The 20,946-nt window shown below is 59.6% G+C and overlaps 1 protein-coding gene across 1 annotated transcript in view; it reads right to left on the reverse strand.

The window, feature by feature from the left end:
• Nucleotides 1–20,946, reverse strand: part of LOC123747913 (atrial natriuretic peptide receptor 1) — a 108,331-nt gene that overhangs the window by 41,455 nt on the left and 45,930 nt on the right. The window contains exon 2 of the mRNA XM_069308347.1: nt 2,860–3,028. Coding sequence (XP_069164448.1) covers nt 2,860–3,028 — 169 coding nt within the window. The remainder of the gene's footprint in view (nt 1–2,859; nt 3,029–20,946) is intronic.

Raw genomic sequence — 20,946 nt, forward strand, 5'->3', positions numbered from 1 at the left:
CAGTAGGGGAGTACAGAAGGGGGTGGTACAGTAGGGGTGTACAGTAGGGGTGGTACACTAGGGGGGTACAGCAGGGGGTGGTACAGTAGGGGTGGTACACTAGGGGGTGGTACAGTAGGGGTGGTACACTAGGGGGGTACAGTAGGGGGTGGTACAGTAGGGGTGGTACACTAGGGGGTGGTACAGTAGGGGTAGTTCACTAGGGGGTGGTACAGTAGGGGTTGTACACTAGGGGGTGGTACAGTAGGGGGGTACAGTAGGGGGTGGTACAGTAGGGGTGGAACACTAGGGGGTGGTACAGTAGGGGGTGGTACAGTAGGGGGGTACAGTAGGGGGTGGTACAGTAGGCGTGGTACACTAGGGGTGGTACACTAGGGGGTGGTACAGTAGGGGTGGTACACTAGGGGGTGGTACAGTAGGGGTGGTACAGTAGGGGGTGGTACACTAGAGGGGTACAGTAGGGGGTGGTACAGTAGGGGTGGTACACTAGGGGTGGTACAGTAGGGGTGGTACTGTAGGGGTGGTACACTAGGTGTGGTACACTAGGGGTGGTACACTAGGGGGTGGTACAGTAGGGGTGGTACACTAGGGGGTGGTACAGTAGGGGTGGTACAGTAGGGGGTGGTACACTAGGGGGGTACAGTAGGGGGTGGTACAGTAGGGGTGGTACAGTAGGGGTGGTACACTAGGGGTGGTACACTAGGGGTGGTAAACTAGGGGTGGTACACTAAGGGGTGGTACAGTAGGGGTGGTACACTAGGGGGTGGTACAGTAGGGGTGGTACAGTAGGAGTGGTACAGTAGGGGGTGGTACAGTAGGGGTGGTACAGTAGGGTGGTACAGTAAGGGGGTACAGTAGGGGGGGGTGCACTAGGGGTGGTACACTAGGGGGGGTACACTAGGGCGTGGTACAGTAGGGGCGGTACACTAGGGGTGGTACAGTAGGGGGTGGTACACTAGGGGGTGGTACAGTAGGGGTGGTACACTAGGGGTGGTACAGTAGGGGGTGGTACACTAGGGGGTGGTACAGTAGGGGTGGTACACTAGGGGTGGTACAGTAGGGGTGGTACACTAGGGGTGGTACAGTAGGGGGTGGTACACTAGGGGGTGGTACAGTAGGGGGTGGTACAGTAGGGGGGGTTCACTAGGGGTGGTACACTAGGGGTGGTACACTAGGGGGTGGTACAGTAGGGGGGTTCACTAGGGGTGGTACACTAGGGGTGGTACACTAGGGGGTGGTACACTAGGGGGTGGTACACTAGGGGGTGGTACAGTAGGGGTGGTACACTAGGGGTGGTACAGTAGGGGTGGTACACAAGGGGGTGGTACAGTAGGGGTGGTACAGTAGGGGTGGTACACTAGGGTGGTACACTAGGGTGGTACAGTAGGGGCGTACACTAGGGGAGGTACACTAGGGGGGTACACTTAGGGTGGTACACTAGGGGGGGTACACTAGGGGGGTACACTAGGGATGGTTCACTAGGGGGGTACACTAGGGGGGGTACACTAGGGGTGGTACAGAAGGGGTGGTACAGTAGGGGGTGGTACAGTAGGGGGTGGTACAGTAGGGGTGGTACAGTAGGGGTGGTACAGTAGGGGTGGTACACTAGGGGGTGGTACACTAGGTGGGGTACAGTAGGGGGTGGTACAGTAGGGGTGGTACACTAGGGGTGGTACAGTAGGGGGTGGTACAGTAGGGGTGGTACACTAGGGGGGTACAGTAGGGGTGGTACAGTAGGGGGGGTACACTAGGGGGGGTACACTAGGGGGGTACACTAGGGGGGGTACACTAGGGGGTACACTAGGGGGTACACTAGGGGGGTACACTAGGGGTGGTACACTAGGGGTGGTACATTAGGGGTGTACACTAGGGGTGGTACAGTAGGGGTGTACATTAGGGGTGGTCCAGTAGGGGGTGGTACACTAGGGGTGGTACAGTAGGGGGTGGTTCACTAGGGGTGGTACAGTAGGGGGTGGTGCACTAGGGGTGGTACAGTAGGGGGGTACACTAGGGGTGGTACAGTAGGGGGTGGTACACTAGGGCGTACACTAGGGGGGTACAGTAGGGGGCGTACACTAGGGGGGGGTACACTAGGGGTGGTACACTAGGGGGTACACTAGAGGGGTACACTAGGGGTGGTACACTAGGGGTGGCACACTAGGGGGTACACTAGGGGGGTACACTATGGGTGATACACTAGGGGGGTACACTAGGGGGTACACTAGGGGTGGTACACTAGGGGGGTACACTAGGGGGGGTACATTAGGGGGGTACACTAGGGGTGGTACACTAGGGGTGTACACTAGGGGTGGTACACTAGGGGGGGGTACACTAGGGAGGTACACTAGGGGGGTACACTAGGGGGGGTACACTAGGGGGGTACACTAGGGCAGGTACACTAGGGAGGTACACTAGGGGTGACCCCAGATGACCCCCTAGTGACCCCAGTGACCCCATATAACCCCAGATGACCCCAGATGACCCCAGATGACCCCCCAGTGACCCCAGTGACCCCAGATGACCCCCAGTGACCCCATATAACCCTCCAGTGACCCCAGTGACCCCAGATGACCCCCAGTGACCCCATATAACCCTCCAGTGACCCCAGATGACCCCAGATGACCCCCCAGTGACCCCAGATGACCCCCCAGTGACCCCAGTGACCCCAGATGACCCCCAGTGACCCCATATAACCCTCCAGTGACCCCAGTGACCCCAGATGACCCCCAGTGACCCCATATAACCCTCCAGTGACCCCAGATGACCCCCAGATGACCCCAGATGGCCCCAGATGACCCCCAGTGACCCCAGTGACCCCAGATGACCCCAGATGACCCCAGATGACCCCAGATGACGTACTTGTTGAGCCTACGGATAATAGTCTTGAGCTGCTGGAAGTCAGGTCGCTCCATGCACTCCTCGGCCCAACACCTCTTCATCATCTGCATCACTTCCTCCTCGGCCGCCTCGTCCTCCACGCTCGGCCTGAAGGCTGGGTGCCCGCCGTTCTTCACGTTCTCCACTATCTCTGTCGGGGCGAGGACGGTGTGTTAGTGTTGGGGCGAGGACGGTGTGTTAGTGTCGGGGCGAGGACGGTGTGTTAGTGTTGGGGCGAGGACGGTGTGTTAATGTCGGGGCGAGGACGGTGTTAGTGTCGGGGCGAGGACGGTGTTAGTGTCGGGGCGATGACGGTGTTAGTGTCGGGGCGAGGACGGTGTGTTAGTGTCGGGGCGAGGACGGTTATAGTGTCGGGGCGAGGACGGTGTTAGTGTTGGGGCGAGGACGGTGTTAGTGTTGAGGCGAGGACGGTGTTAGTGTCGGGGCGAGGACGGTGTGTTAGTGTTGGGGCGAGGACGGTGTGTTAGTGTCGGGGCGAGGACGGTGTGTTAGTGTCGGGGCGAGGACGGTGTTAGTGTCGGGGCGAGGACGGTGTTAGTGTCGGGGCGAGGACGGTGTGTTAGTGTCGGGGCGAGGACGGTGTGTTAGTGTCGGGGCGAGGACGGTGTTAGTGTTGGGGCGAGGACGGTGTTAGTGTTGAGGCGAGGACGGTGTTAGTGTTGGGGCGAGGACGGTGTTAGTGTTGAGGCGAGGACGGTGTTAGTGTTGAGGCGAGGACGGTGTTAGTGTTGGGGCGAGGACGGTGTTAGTGTCGGGGCGAGGACGGTGTGTTAGTGTTAAGGCGAGGACGGTTATAGTGTCGGGGCGAGGACGGTGTTAGTGTTGGGGCGAGGACGGTGTTAGTGTTGAGGCGAGGACGGTGTTAGTGTCGGGGCGAGGACGGTGTGTTAGTGTTGGGGCGAGGACGGTTATAGTGTCGGGGCGAGGACGGTGTTAGTGTTGGGGCGAGGACGGTGTTAGTGTTGAGGCGAGGACGGTGTTAGTGTCGGGGCGAGGACGGTGTGTTAGTGTTGGGGCGAGGACGGTGTGTTAGTGTTGGGGCGAGGACGGTGTGTTAATGTCGGGGCGAGGACGGTGTTAGTGTGGGGCGAGGACGGTGTTAGTGTCGGGGCGAGGAGGATCTGTTAGTGTCGGGGCGAGGACAGTGTTAGTGTCGGGGCGAGGACGGTGTTAGTGTTGGGGCGAGGACGGTGTTAGTGTCGGGGCGAGGACGGTGTGTTAGTGTCGGGGCGAGGACGGTTATAGTGTCGGGGCGAGGACGGTGTTAGTGTTGGGGCGAGGACGGTGTGTTAGTGTTGGGGCGAGGACGGTGTGTTAATGTCGGGGCGAGGACGGTGTTAGTGTGGGGCGAGGACGGTGTTAGTGTCGGGGCGAGGAGGATCTGTTAGTGTCGGGGCGAGGACGGTGTGTTAGTGTCGGGGCGAGGACGGTGTTAGTGTCGGGCGAGGAGGGTGTGTTAGTGATGGGGCGAGGACGGTGTGTTAGTGATGGGGCGATGACGGTGTTAGTGTCGGGGGCGAGGACGGTGTGTTAGTGATGGGGCGAGGACGGTGTGTTAGTGTCGGGGCGAGGACGGTGTGTTAGTGTCGGGCGAGGAGGGTGTGTTAGTGATGGGGCGAGGACGGTGTGTTAGTGTCGGGGCGAGGACGGTGTGTTAGTGTCGGGCGAGGAGGGTGTGTTAGTGTTGGGGCGAGGACGGTGTGTTAGTGATGGGGCGAGGACGGTGTGTTAGTGTTGGGGCGAGGACGGTGTGTTAGTGTTGGGGCGAGGACGGTGTGTTAGTGTCGGGGCGAGGACGGTGTGTTAGTGTTGGGGCGAGGACGGTGTGTTAGTGATGGGGCGAGGACGGTGTGTTAGTGTCGGGGGCGAGGACGGTGTGTTAGTGTCGGGGCGAGGACGGTGTGTTAGTGTCGGGCGAGGAGGGTGTGTTAGTGTTGGGGCGAGGACGGTGTGTTAGTGTCGGGGCGAGGACGGTGTGTTAGTGTCGGGGGCGAGGACGGTGTGTTAGTGTCGGGGCGAGGACGGTGTGTTAGTGTCGGGGCGAGGACGGTGTGTTAGTGTGGGGCGAGGACGGTGTGTTAGTGTCGGGGCGAGGACGGTGTGTTAGTGTCGGGGCGAGGACGGTGTGTTAGTGTTGGGGCGAGGACGGTGTGTTAGTGTCGGGGCGAGGACGGTGTGTTAGTGTCGGGGCGAGGACGGTGTGTTAGTGTGGGGCGAGGACGGTGTGTTAGTGTCGGGGCGAGGACGGTGTGTTAGTGTCGGGGCGAGGACGGTGTGTTAGTGTTGGGGCGAGGACGGTGTGTTAGTGTCGGGGCGAGGACGGTGTGTTAGTGTGGGCCGAGGACGGTGTGTTAGTGTCAGGGCGAGGACGGTGTGTTAGTGTCGGGGCGAGGACGGTGTGTTAGTGTCGGGGCGAGGACGGTGTGTTAGTGATGGGGCGAGGACGGTGTGTTAGTGATGGGGCGAGGACGGTGTGTTAGTGTCGGGGCGAGGACGGTGTGTTAGTGTCGGGGCGAGGACGGTGTGTTAGTGATGGGGCGAGGACGGTGCGTTAGTGTCGGGGCGAGGACGGTGTGTTAGTGTTGGGGCGAGGACGGTGTGTTAGTGATGGGGCGAGGACGGTGTGTTAGTGTCGGGGCGAGGACGGTGTGTTAGTGTCGGGGCGAGGACGGTTATAGTGTCGGGGCGAGGACGGTGTTAGTGTTGGGGCGAGGACGGTGTTAGTGTTGAGGCGAGGACGGTGTTAGTGTCGGGGCGAGGACGGTGTGTTAGTGTCGGGGCGAGGACGGTGTGTTAGTGATGGGGCGAGGACGGTGTGTTAGTGTCGGGGCGAGGACGGTGTGTTAGTGTCGGGGCGAGGACGGTTATAGTGTCGGGGCGAGGACGGTGTTAGTGTTGGGGCGAGGACGGTGTTAGTGTTGAGGCGAGGACGGTGTTAGTGTCGGGGCGAGGACGGTGTGTTAGTGTTGGGGCGAGGACGGTGTGTTAGTGTTGGGGCGAGGACGGTGTGTTAATGTCGGGGCGAGGACGGTGTTAGTGTGGGGCGAGGACGGTGTTAGTGTCGGGGCGAGGAGGATCTGTTAGTGTCGGGGCGAGGACGGTGTTAGTGTCGGGCGAGGAGGGTGTGTTAGTGATGGGGCGAGGACGGTGTGTTAGTGATGGGGCGATGACGGTGTTAGTGTCGGGGGCGAGGACGGTGTGTTAGTGATGGGGCGAGGACGGTGTGTTAGTGTCGGGGCGAGGACGGTGTGTTAGTGTCGGGCGAGGAGGGTGTGTTAGTGATGGGGCGAGGACGGTGTGTTAGTGTCGGGGCGAGGACGGTGTGTTAGTGTCGGGCGAGGAGGGTGTGTTAGTGTTGGGGCGAGGACGGTGTGTTAGTGATGGGGCGAGGACGGTGTGTTAGTGTTGGGGCGAGGACGGTGTGTTAGTGTCGGGGCGAGGACGGTGTGTTAGTGATGGGGCGAGGACGGTGTGTTAGTGTTGGGGCGAGGACGGTGTGTTAGTGATGGGGCGAGGACGGTGTGTTAGTGTCGGGGCGAGGACGGTGTGTTAGTGATGGGGCGAGGACGGTGTGTTAGTGATGGGGCGAGGACAGTGTTAGTGTCGGGGCGAGGACGGTGTGTTAGTGTTGGGGCGAGGACGGTGTGTTAGTGATGGGGCGAGGACGGTGTGTTAGTGTCGGGGGCGAGGACGGTGTGTTAGTGTCGGGGCGAGGACGGTGTGTTAGTGTCGGGCGAGGAGGGTGTGTTAGTGTTGGGGCGAGGACGGTGTGTTAGTGTCGGGGGCGAGGACGGTGTGTTAGTGTCGGGGCGAGGACGGTGTGTTAGTGTCGGGGCGAGGACGGTGTGTTAGTGTGGGGCGAGGACGGTGTGTTAGTGTCGGGGAGAGGACGGTGAGTTAGTGTCGGGGCGAGGACGGTGTGTTAGTGATGGGGCGAGGACGGTGTGTAAGTGTCGGGGCGAGGACGGTGTGTTAGTGTTGGGGCGAGGACGGTGTGTTAGTGTTGGACCACACCCACAATGGTCCCTGTACACCCACAATGGTCCCTACACACCCACAATGGTCCCTGTACACCCACAATGGTCCCTACACACCCACAATGGTCCCTACACACCCACAATGGTCCCTGTACACCCACAATGGTCCCTACACACCAACAATGGTCCCAGTACACCCACAATGGTCCCTGTACACCCACAATGGTCCCTGTACACCCACAATGGTCCCTGTACACCCACAATGGTCCCTGTACACCCACAATGGTCCCTGTACACCCACAATGGTCCCTGTACACCCACAATGGTCCCTACACACCAACAATGGTCCCTGTACACCCACAATGGTCCCTACACACCCACAATGGTTCCTGTACACCCACAATGGTCCCTGTACACCCACAATGGTCCCTGTACACCCACAATGGTCCCTACACACCCACAATGGTCCCTGTACACCCACAATGGTCCCTGTACACCCACAATGGTCTCTGTACACCCACAATGGTTCCTGTACGCCCAGAATGGTCCCTGTACACCCACAATGGTCCCTACACACCAACAATGGTCCCTGTACACCCACAATGGTTCCTGTACACCCACAATGGTCCCTGTACACCCACAATGGTCCCTGTACACCCACAATGGTCTCTGTACACCCACAATGGTCCCTACACACCCACAATGGTCCCTACACATCCGTAATGGTCCCTACACACCCGCAATGGTCCCTACACACCCACAATGGTCCCTACACACCCACAATGGTCCCTACACACCCACAATGGTCCCTACACACCCACAATGGTCCCTACACACCCCACAGTGGTCCCTACACACCCACAATGGTCCCTGTACACCCACAATGGTCCCTGTACACCCACAATGGTCCCTGTACACCCACAATGGTCCCTGTACACCCACAATGGTCCCTGTACACCCACAATGGTCCCTGTACACCCACAATGGTCCCTAAACACCCAGAATGGTCCCTACACACCCAGAATGGTCCCTACACACCCACAATGGTCCCTACACACCCACAATGGTCCCTGTACACCCACAATGGTCCCTGTACACCCACAATGGTCCCTGTACACCCACAATGGTCCCTGTACACCCACAATGGTCCCTGTACACCCACAATGGTCCCTACACACCCAGAATGGTCCCTACACACCCAGAATGGTCCCTACACACCCACAATGGTCCCTGTACACCCACAATGGTCCCTGTACACCCACAATGGTCCCTGTACACCCACAATGGTCACTGTACACCCACAATGGTCCCTGTACACCCACAATGGTCCCTACACACCCAGAATGGTCCCTACACACCCAGAATGGTCCCTACACACCCAGAATGGTCCCTACACACCCGCAATGGTCCCTACACACCCGCAATGGTCCCTACACACCCACAATGGTCCCTACACACCCACAATGGTCCCTGTACACCCAGAATGGTCCCTACACACCTAGAATGGTCCCTACACACCCAGAATGGTCCCTGTACACCCACAATGGTCCCTACACACCCAGATTGGTCCCTACACACCCAGAATGGTCCCTACACACCCACAATGGTCCCTGTACACCCGCAATGGTCCCTGTACACCCACAATGGTCCCTACACACCCGCAATGGTCCCTGTACACCCACATTGGTCCCTACACACCCACAATGGTCCCTACACACCTACAATGGTCCCTACACACCCACAATGGTCCCTACACACCCGCAATGGTCCCTACACACCCAGAATGGTCCCTACACACCCACAATGGTCCCTACACACCCACAATGGTCCCTGTACACCCACAATGGTCCCTACACGCCCACAATGGTCCCTACACACCCACAATGGTCCCTACACGCCCACAATGGTCCCTACACACCCACAATGGTCCCTACACACCCACAATGGTCCCTGCACACCCACAATGGTCCCTGTACACCCACAGTGGTCCCTGTACACCCACAATGGTCCCTACACACCCAGAATGGTCCCTACACACCCAGAATGGTCCCTACACACCCACAATGGTCCCTACACACCCACAATGGTCCCTGTACACCCACAATGGTCCCTGTACACCCACAATGGTCCCTACACACCCACAATGGTCCCTACACACCCGCAATGGTCCCTACACACCCACAATGGTCCCTACACACTTACAATGGTCCCTACACACCCACAATGGTCCCTACACACCCACAATGGTCCCTACACACCCACAATGGTCCCTACACGCCCACAATGGTCCCTGTACACCCACAATGGTCCCTACACACCCAGAATGGTCCCTGTACACCCACAATGGTCCCTACACACCCACAATGGTCCCTACACACCCACAATGGTCCCTTTACACCCACAATGGTCCCTACACACCCGCAATGGTCCCTACACACCCACAATGTTCCCTACACACCCGGAATGGTCCCTACACACCCACAATGGTCCCTGTACACCCACAATGGTCCCTACACACCCGCAATGGTCCCTACACACCCACAATGGTCCCTGTACACGCACAATGGTCCCTACACACCCACAATGGTCCCTACACACCCACAATGGTCCCTACACACCCGCAATGGTCCCTACACACCCACAATGGTCCCTGTACACCCACAATGGTCCCTACACACCCACAATGGTCCCTACACACCCACAATGGTCCCTACACACCCACAATGGTCCCTACACACCCGCAATGGTCCCTACACACCCACAATGGTCCCTACACACCCACAATGGTCCCTACACACCCACAATGGTCCCTACACACCCGCAATGGTCCCTGTACACCCACAATGGTCCCTACACACCCACAATGGTCCCTACACACCCACAATGGTCTCTACACACCCACAATGGTCCCTACACACCCGCAATGGTCCCTACACACCCACAATGGTCCCTACACACCCGCAATGGTCCCTACACACCCACAATGGTCCCTGTACACCCACAATGGTCCCTACACACCCACAATGGTCCCTACACACCCAGAATGGTCCCTGTACACCCACAATGGTCCCTACACACCCACAATGGTCCCTGTACACCCACAATAGTCCCTGTACACCCACAATGGTCCCTGTACACCCACAATGGTCCCTACACACCCAGAATGGTCCCTACACACCCACAATGGTCCCTACACACCCACAATGGTCCCTACACACCCACAATGGTCCCTGTACACCCACAATGGTCCCTGTACACCCACAATGGTCCCTACACACCCAGAATGGTCCCTACACACCCAGAATGGTCCCTGTACACCCACAATGGTCCCTGTACACCCGCAATGGTCCCTACACACCCACAATGGTCCCTACACACCCACAATGATCCCTGTACACCCACAATGGTCCCTACACACCCACAATGGTCCCTGTACACCCACAATGGTCCCTGTACACCCACAATGGTCCCTGTACACCCACAATGGTCCCTGTACACCCACAATGGTCCCTGTACACCCACAATGGTCACTGTACACCCACAATGGTCCCTGTACACCCACAATGGTCCCTACACACCCAGAATGGTCCCTACACACCCAGAATGGTCCCTACACACCCGCAATGGTCCCTACACACCCGCAATGGTCCCTACACACCCACAATGGTCCCTACACACCCACAATGGTCCCTGTACACCCAGAATGGTCCCTACACACCTAGAATGGTCCCTACACACCCAGAATGGTCCCTGTACACCCACAATGGTCCCTACACACCCAGATTGGTCCCTACACACCCAGAATGGTCCCTACACACCCACAATGGTCCCTGTACACCCGCAATGGTCCCTGTACACCCACAATGGTCCCTACACACCCGCAATGGTCCCTGTACACCCACATTGGTCCCTACACACCCACAATGGTCCCTACACACCTACAATGGTCCCTACACACCCACAATGGTCCCTACACACCCGCAATGGTCCCTACACACCCAGAATGGTCCCTACACACCCACAATGGTCCCTACACACCCACAATGGTCCCTGTACACCCACAATGGTCCCTACACGCCCACAATAGTCCCTACACACCCACAATGGTCCCTACACGCCCACAATGGTCCCTACACACCCACAATGGTCCCTACACACCCACAATGGTCCCTGCACACCCACAATGGTCCCTGTACACCCACAGTGGTCCCTGTACACCCACAATGGTCCCTACACACCCAGAATGGTCCCTACACACCCAGAATGGTCCCTACACACCCACAATGGTCCCTACACACCCACAATGGTCCCTGTACACCCACAATGGTCCCTGTACACCCACAATGGTCCCTACACACCCACAATGGTCCCTACACACCCGCAATGGTCCCTACACACCCACAATGGTCCCTACACACTTACAATGGTCCCTACACACCCACAATGGTCCCTACACACCCACAATGGTCCCTACACACCCACAATGGTCCCTACACGCCCACAATGGTCCCTGTACACCCACAATGGTCCCTACACACCCAGAATGGTCCCTGTACACCCACAATGGTCCCTACACACCCACAATGGTCCCTACACACCCACAATGGTCCCTTTACACCCACAATGGTCCCTACACACCCGCAATGGTCCCTACACACCCACAATGTTCCCTACACACCCGGAATGGTCCCTACACACCCACAATGGTCCCTGTACACCCACAATGGTCCCTACACACCCGCAATGGTCCCTACACACCCACAATGGTCCCTGTACACGCACAATGGTCCCTACACACCCACAATGGTCCCTACACACCCACAATGGTCCCTACACACCCGCAATGGTCCCTACACACCCACAATGGTCCCTGTACACCCACAATGGTCCCTACACACCCACAATGGTCCCTACACACCCACAATGGTCCCTACACACCCACAATGGTCCCTACACACCCGCAATGGTCCCTACACACCCACAATGGTCCCTACACACCCACAATGGTCCCTACACACCCACAATGGTCCCTACACACCCGCAATGGTCCCTGTACACCCACAATGGTCCCTACACACCCACAATGGTCCCTACACACCCACAATGGTCTCTACACACCCACAATGGTCCCTACACACCCGCAATGGTCCCTACACACCCACAATGGTCCCTACACACCCGCAATGGTCCCTACACACCCACAATGGTCCCTGTACACCCACAATGGTCCCTACACACCCACAATGGTCCCTACACACCCAGAATGGTCCCTGTACACCCACAATGGTCCCTACACACCCACAATGGTCCCTGTACACCCACAATAGTCCCTGTACACCCACAATGGTCCCTGTACACCCACAATGGTCCCTACACACCCAGAATGGTCCCTACACACCCAGAATGGTCCCTACACACCCACAATGGTCCCTACACACCCACAATGATCCCTGTACACCCACAATGGTCCCTGTACACCCACAATGGTCCCTACACACCCAGAATGGTCCCTACACACCCAGAATGGTCCCTGTACACCCACAATGGTCCCTGTACACCCGCAATGGTCCCTACACACCCACAATGGTCCCTACACACCCACAATGATCCCTGTACACCCACAATGGTCCCTACACACCCACAATGGTCCCTGTACACCCACAATGGTCCCTGTACACCCACAATGGTCCCTGTACACCCACAATGGTCCCTACACACCCAGAATGGTCCCTACACACCCAGAATGGTCCCTAAACACCCACAATGGTCCCTAAACACCCACAATGGTCCCTGTACACCCACAATGGTCCCTGTACACCCACAATGGTCCCTACACACCCACAATGGTCCCTACACACCCAGAATGGTCCCTGTACACCCACAATGGTCCCTGTACACCCGCAATGGTCCCTACACACCCACAATGGGCCCTACACACCCACAATGGTCCCTGTACACCCACAATGGTCCCTACACACCCACAATGGTCCCTGTACACCCACAATGGTCCCTGTACACCCACAATAATCCCTGTACACCCACAATGGTCCCTACACACCCACAATGGTCCCTACACACCCACAATGGTCCCTACACACCCGCAATGGTCCCTACACACCCAGAATGGTCCCTACACACCCACAATGGTCCCTACACACCCACAATGGTCCCTACACACCCACAATGGTCCCTACACACCCACAATGGTCCCTACACGCCCACAATGGTCCCTGTACACCCACAATGGTCCCTGTACACCCACAATGGTCCCTACACACCCAGAATGGTCCCTGTACACCCACAATGGTCCCTACACACCCACAATGGTCCCTACACACCCACAATGGTCCCTACACACCCGCAATGGTCCCTACACACCCACAATGGTCCCTGTACACCCACAATGGTCCCTACACACCCACAATGGTCCCTACACACCCAGAATGGTCCCTGTACACCCACAATGGTCCCTACACACCCACAATGGTCCCTACACACCCACAATGGTCCCTACACACCCACAATGGTCCCTACACACCCGCAATGGTCCCTACACACCCACAATGGTCCCTGTACACCCACAATGGTCCCTACACACCCACAATGGTCCCTGTACACCCACAATGGTCCCTACACACCCACACTGGTCCCTACACACCCACAATGGTCCCTACACACCCACAATGGTCCCTACACACCCACAATGGTCCCTACACACCCACAATGGTCCCTACACACCCACAATGGTCCCTGTACACCCACAATGGTCCCTACACACCCACAATGGTCCCTACACACCCACAATGATCCCTGTACACCCACAATGGTCTCTGTACACCCACAATGGTCCCTACACACCCACAATGGTCACAGGGCGGTCGTAGAGGGTCGTAGGGGATCACAGGGCGGTCGTAGAGGGTCGTAGGGGATCACAGGGCTGTCATAGTGGGTGGTAAAGGGTCGTAGGGGATCACAGTGCTGTCGTAGAGGGTGGTAAAGGGTCGTAGGGGATCACAGGGCGGTCGTAGAGGGACGTAGAGGGTCGTAGGGGATCACAGGGGGGTGGTAGAGGGGACGTAGAGGGTCGTAGGGGATCACAGTGCTGTCGTAGAGGGTGGTAAAGGGTCGTAGGGGATCACAGGGCGGTCGTAGAGGGACGTAGAGGGTCGTAGGGGATCACAGGGCGGTCGTAGAGGGTCGTAGAGGGTCGTAGAAGATCACAGGGCGGTCGTAGAGGGACGTAGAGGGTCGTAGGGGATCACAGGGCGGTCGTAGATGGACGTAGAGGGTCGTAGGGGATCACAGGGGGGTGGTAGAGGGGTAGTTGAGCAGTCTACCATTCATGGCCCCAGTGATCTTCACTACAGGAAGCTTAGGTAGTAAAGTTAAGTGTTGCAGTGACGTCACGTCTCTCTCTCTCCCTCCCTGGCCCTCACTAGGGGGCCCAGGACCACCATTGGCCCTCACCAGGGGCCCAGGACCACCATTGGCCCTCACCAGGGGGCCCAGGACCACCATTGGCCCTCACCAGGGGCCCAGGACCACCCCTGGTCCTCACTAGGGGCCAGGACCACACCTGGTCCTCACTAGGGGGGCCCAGGACCACCCCTGGTCCTCACTAGGGGCCCAGGACCACCCCTGATCCTCATTAGGGGCCCAAAACCACCCCTGGTCCTAACTAGGGGGCCCAGGACCACCCCTGGCCCTCACTAGGGGCCCAGGACCACCCCTGGGCCTCACTAGGGGGCCCAGGACCACCCCTGGCCCTCACTAGGGGCCCAGGACCACCCCTGGCCCTCACTAGGGGCCCAGGACCACCCCTGGGCCTCACTAGGGGCCCAGGACCACCCCTGGCCCTCACTAGGGGGCCCAGGACCATCCCTCACTAGGGGGCAAGGACCACCCCTAACCCTCACTAGGGGGCCCAGGACCATCCCTCACTAGGGGGCAAGGACCACCCCTGGCCCTCACTAGGGGGCCCAGGACCACCCCTGGCCCTCACTAGGGGCCCAGGACCACCCCTGGCCCTCACTAGGGGCCCAGGACCACCCCTGGCCCTTACTAGGGGGCCAGGACCACCCCTGGCCCTCACTAGGGGCCCAGGACCACCCCTGGCCCTTACTAGGGGGCAAGGACCACCCCTGGCCCTCACTAGGGGGCCCAGGACCACCCCTGGCCCTCACTAGGGGCCCAGGACCACCCCTGGCCCTTACTAGGGGGCCAGGACCACCCCTGGCCCTCACTAGGGGGCAAGGACCACCCCTGGCCCTCACTAGGGGCCCAGGACCACCCCTGGCCCTCACTAGGGGTCCAGGACCATCCCTGGTCCTCACTAGGGGCCCAGGACCATCCCTGGCCCTCACTAGGGGGGCAGGACCACCCCTGGCCCTCACTAGGGGCCCAGGACCACCCCTGGCCCTCACTAGGGGTCCAGGACCATCCCTGGTCCTCACTAGGGGCCCAGGACCATCCCTGGCCCTCACTAGGGGGCCAGGACCCCCCTGGCCCTCACTAGGGGGCCCAGGACCACCCCTGGCCCTCACTAGGGGCCCAGGACCACCCTTGGCCCTCACTAGTGGGCCAGGACCACCCCTGGCCCTCACTAGGGGCCCAGGACCACCCCTGGCCCTCACTAGGGGGCCAGGACCACCCCTGGCCCTCACTAGGGGGCCCAGGACCACCCCTGGCCCTCACTAGGGGCCCAGGACCACCCCTGGCCCTCACTAGGGGGCCAGGACCCCCCTGGCCCTCACTAGGGGCCCAGGACCACCCCTGGCCCTCACTAGGGGGCCAGGACCACCCCTGGCCCTCACTAGGGGGGCCCAGGACCTCCCCTGGCCTTCACTAGGGGGCCCAGGACCACCCCTGGCCCTCACTAGGGGGCCAGGACCACCCCTGGCCCTCACTAGGGGCCCAGGACCACCCCTGGCCCTCACTAGGGGCCCAGGACCACCCCTGGCCCTCACTAGGGGCCCAGGACCACCCCTGGCCCTTACTAGGGGCCCAGGACCACCCCTACCCCTCACTAGGGGCCCAGGACCACCCCCTGGCCCTCACTAGGGGCCCAGGACCACCCCTGGCCCTCACTAGGGGCCCAGGACCACCCCTGGCTCTCACTAGGGGCCCAGGACCACCCCTGGCCCTCACTAGGGGGCCAGGACCACCCCTGTCCCTCACTAGGGGGCCAGGACCACCCCTGGCCCTCACTAGGGACCCAAGACCACCCCTGGCCCTCACTAGAGGGCCAGGACCACCCCTGGCCCTCACTAGGGGCCCAGGACCACCCCTGGCCCTTACTAGGTACCCAAGACCACCCCTGGCCCTCACTAGGGGGCCAGGACCACCCCTGGCCCTCACTAGGGGCCCAGGACCACCCCTGGCTCTCACTAGGGGGCCAGGACCACCCCTGGCCCTCACTAGGGGCCCAGGACCACCCCTGGCCCTCACTAGGGGGCCCAGGACCACCCCTGGCCCTCACTAGGGGGCCAGGACCACCCCTGGCCCTCACTAGGGGGCCAGGACCACCCCTGGCCCTCACTAGGGGGCCCAGGACCACCCCTGGCCCTCACTAGGGGGCCAGGACCACCCCTGGCCCTCACTAGGGGGCCCAGGACCACCCCTGGCCCTCACTAGGGGGCCAGGACCACCCCTGGCCCTCACTAGGGGGCCAGGACCACCCCTGGCCCTCACTAGGGGGCCCAGGACCACCCCTGGCCCTCACTAGGGGCCCAGGACCACCCCTGGCCCTTACTAGGGGCCCAGGACCACCCCTGGCCCTCACTAGGGGCCCAGGGGATGGGGGGGGGGGTTATTGATCCATCCCTTTGGTGTTACGTCTGAAGCTCATTATGGCTTGTTCTGTCCCGGCTCCTGGTCCACCCCTGCGTGTGGTCCAGTACTACGGACCACCGTGGACCACCGTGGACCACCATGGACCACCGTGTACCACCATGGACCACCATGGACCACCGTGGACCACTATGGACCACCATGGACCCCCATGGACCACCATGGACCACCGTGGACCACCGTGTACCACCATGGACCACCATGGACCACCGTTGACCACCGTGGACCACCATGGATCACCATGGACCACCGTGGACCACCGTGTACCACCATGGACCACCATGGACCACCGTGTACCACCATGGACCACCGTGGACCACTATGGACCACCGTGGACCACCATGGACCACTATGGACCACCATGGACCACAGTGGAGCACCATGGACCACCGTGGACCACTATGGACCACCGTGGACCACCATGGACCACCATGGACCACCGTGGACCACCATGGGCCACCGTGGACCACCATGGACCACCATGGACCACAGTGGAGCACCACGGACCAACATAGACCACCATGGACCACCATGGACCACCATGGACCACCATGGACCGCCGTGGACCACCATGAACCACCGTGGACCACCGTGGACCACCATGGACCACTATGGACCACCATGGACCACAATGGACCACCATGGACCACCATCGACCAACGTGGACCACCATGGACCACCATGGACCACCGTGGACCACCATGGACCACCATGGATCACCATGGACCACCATGGACCACCGTGGACCACCATGGACCACCATGGACCACCATGGACCACCATGGACCACCATGGACCACCGTGGACCACCGTGGACCACCATGGACCACCGTGGACCACCATGGACCACCGTGGACCACCATGGACCACCGTGGATCACCATGGACCACCATGGACCACTGTGGACCACCATGGACCACCATGGACCACCATGGACCACTGTGGACCACCATGGACCACCATGGACCACCATGGACCACCATGGACCACCATCGACCACCGTGGACCACCATGGACCACCATGGACCACCATGGACCACCATCGACCACCGTGGACCACCATGGACCACCATGGACCACCATGGACCACCACGGACCACCATGGACCACCACGGACCACCATGGACCACCACGGACCACCATGGACCACCATGGACCACCATGGACCACCATGGACCACCATGGACCACCGTGGGCCACCATGGACCACCATGGACCACCATGGACCACCAAAGACTCCAGATGAACACCACCACCAGAGTGACAGGGGAGAGGAGAAGCTGGGAAAGGGGCAAGGAGGAGAGGCGATGGAGGACTGCAGTTGTATTTAGTGATATTGATCAGCCGGCTGGTGTGTGCAGGGTTGGGTTGGTGTGCAGGGTAGGGTTGGTGTGTGCAGGGTTGGGTTGGTGTGTGCAGGGAAGGGTTGGTGTGTGCAGGGAAGGGTTGGTGTGTGCAGGGTTGGGTTGGTGTGTGCAGGGAAGGGCTGGTGTGTGCAGGGTTGGGTTGGTGTGTGCAGGGAAGGGTTGGTGTGTGCAGGGAAGGGTTGGTGTGTGCAGGGTTGGGTTGGTGTGTGCAGGGAAGGGCTGGTGTGTGCAGGGTTGGGTTGGTGTGTGCAGGGAAGGGTTGGTGTGTGCAGGGAAGGGTTGGTGTGTGCAGGGAAGGGTTGGTGTGTGCAGGGAAGGGTTGGTGTGTGCAGGGAAGGGTTGGTGTGTGCAGGGAAGGGTTGGTGTGTGTAGGGAAGGGTTGGTGTGTGTAGGGAAGGGTTGGTGTGTGTAGGGAAGGGTTGGTGTGTGCAGGGAAGGGCTGGTGTGTGTAGGGAAGGGTTGGTGTGTGTAGGGAAGGGTTGGTGTGTTTAGAGAAGGGTTGGTGTGTGCAGGGAAGGGCTGGTGTGTGCAGGGTTGGGTTGGTGTGTGTAGGGAAGGGTTGGTGTGTGTAGAGAAGGGTTGGTGTGTGTAGGGAAGGGTTGGTGTGTGCAGGGAAGGGTTGGTGTGTGTAGGGAAGGGCTGGTGTGTGTAGGGAAGGGTTGGTGTGTGTAGGGAAGGGTTGGTGTGTGTAGGGAAGGGCTGGTGTGTGTAGGGAAGGGTTGGTGTGTGTAGGGAAGGGCTGGTGTGTGTAGGGAAGGGTTGGTGTGTGTAGGGAAGGGCTGGTGTGTGTAGAGAAGGGTTGGTGTGTGTAGGGAAGGGTTGGTGTGTGTAGGGAAGGGTTGGTGTGTGTAGGGAAGGGTTGGTGTGTGTAGGGAAGGGTTGGTGTGTGTAGGGAAGGGTTGGTGTGTGTAGGGAAGGGTTGATGTGTGTAGGGAAGGGTTGGTGTGTGTAGGGAAGGGTTGGTGTGTGTAGGGAAGGGTTGGTGTGTGTAGGGAAGGGTTGGTGTGTGTAGGGAAGGGTTGGTGTGTGTAGGGAAGGGTTGGTGTGTGTAGGGAAGGGTTGGTGTGTGTAGGGAAGGGTTGGTGTGTGTAGAGAAGGGTTGGTGTGTGTAGGGAAGGGTTGGTGTGTGTAGGGAAGGGTTGGTGTGTGTAGGGAAGGGTTGGTGTGTGTAGGGAAGGGTTGGTGTGCAGGGAAGGGTTGGTGTGTGTAGGGAAGGGTTGGTGTGTGTAGGGAAGGGTTGGTGTGTGTAGGGAAGGGTTGGTGTGTGTAGGGAAGGGCTGGTGTGTGCAGGGTTGGGTTGGTGTGTGTAGAGAAGGGTTGGTGTGTGTAGGGAAGGGTTGGTGTGTGCAGGGAAGGGTTGGTGTGTGTAGGGAAGGGTTGGTGTGTGTAGGGTAGGGTTGGTGTGTGTAGGGAAGGGTTGGTGTGTGTAGAGAAGGGTTGGTGTGTGTAGGGAAGGGTTGGTGTGTGCAGGGAAGGGTTGGTGTGTGCAGGGTTGGGTTGGTGTGTGCAGGGTTGGGTTGGTGTGTGCAGGGAAGGGCTGGTGTGTGTAGGGAAGGGTTGGTGTGTGCAGGGAAGGGTTGGTGTGTGCAGGGTTGGGTTGGTGTGTGCAGGGAAGGGCTGGTGTGTGTAGGGAAGGGTTGGTGTGTGTAGGGAAGGGTTGGTGTGTGTAGGGAAGGGTTGGTGTGTGTAGGGAAGGGTTGGTGTGTGTAGGGAAGGGTTGGTGTGCAGGGAAGGGTTGGTGTGTGTAGGGAAGGGTTGGTGTGTGTAGGGAAGGGTTGGTGTGTGTAGGGAAGGGTTGGTGTGTGTAGGGAAGGGCTGGTGTGTGCAGGGTTGGGTTGGTGTGTGTAGAGAAGGGTTGGTGTGTGTAGGGAAGGGTTGGTGTGTGCAGGGAAGGGTTGGTGTGTGTAGGGAAGGGTTGGTGTGTGTAGGGTAGGGTTGGTGTGTGTAGGGAAGGGTTGGTGTGTGTAGAGAAGGGTTGGTGTGTGTAGGGAAGGGTTGGTGTGTGCAGGGAAGGGTTGGTGTGTGCAGGGTTGGGTTGGTGTGTGCAGGGTTGGGTTGGTGTGTGCAGGGAAGGGCTGGTGTGTGTAGGGAAGGGTTGGTGTGTGCAGGGAAGGGTTGGTGTGTGCAGGGTTGGGTTGGTGTGTGCAGGGAAGGGCTGGTGTGTGTAGGGAAGGGTTGGTGTGTGTAGGGAAGGGTTGGTGTGTGTAGGGAAGGGTTGGTGTGTGTAGAGAAGGGTTGGTGTGTGCAGGGAAGGGTTGGTGTGTGTAGGGAAGGGTTGGTGTGTGTAGGGAAGGGTTGGTGTGTGTAGGGAAGGGTTGGTGTGTGCAGGGAAGGGTTGGTGTGTGTAGGGAAGGGTTGGTGTGTGTAGGGAAGGGTTGGTGTGTGCAGGGAAGGGCTGGTGTGTGCAGGGAAGGGCTGGTGTGTGTAGGGAAGGGTTGGTGTGTGCAGGGAAGGGTTGGTGTGTGCAGGGAAGGGTTGGTGTGTGCAGGGAAGGGTTGGTGTGTGTAGGGAAGGGTTGGTGTGTGTAGGGAAGGGTTGGTGTGTGCAGGGAAGGGTTGGTGTGTGTAGGGAAGGGTTGGTGTGTGCAGGGTAGGGTTGGTGTGTGCAGGGTTGGGTTGGTGTGCAGGGTAGGGTTGGTGTGTGTAGGGAAGGGTTGGTGTGTGCAGGGAAGGGTTGGTGTGTGTAGGGAAGGGTTGGTGTGTGTAGGGAAGGGTTGGTGTGTGCAGGGAAGGGTTGGTGTGTGTAGGGAAGGGCTGGTGTGTGTAGGGAAGGGTTGGTGTGTGTTGGGAAGGGTTGGTGTGTGCAGGGAAGGGTTGGTGTGTGTAGGGAAGGGTTGGTGTGTGTAGGGAACGGCT

This window comes from Procambarus clarkii, chromosome 6, assembly GCF_040958095.1.
Source record: "Procambarus clarkii isolate CNS0578487 chromosome 6, FALCON_Pclarkii_2.0, whole genome shotgun sequence".
Taxonomy (NCBI): Eukaryota; Metazoa; Arthropoda; class Malacostraca; order Decapoda; family Cambaridae; genus Procambarus; species Procambarus clarkii.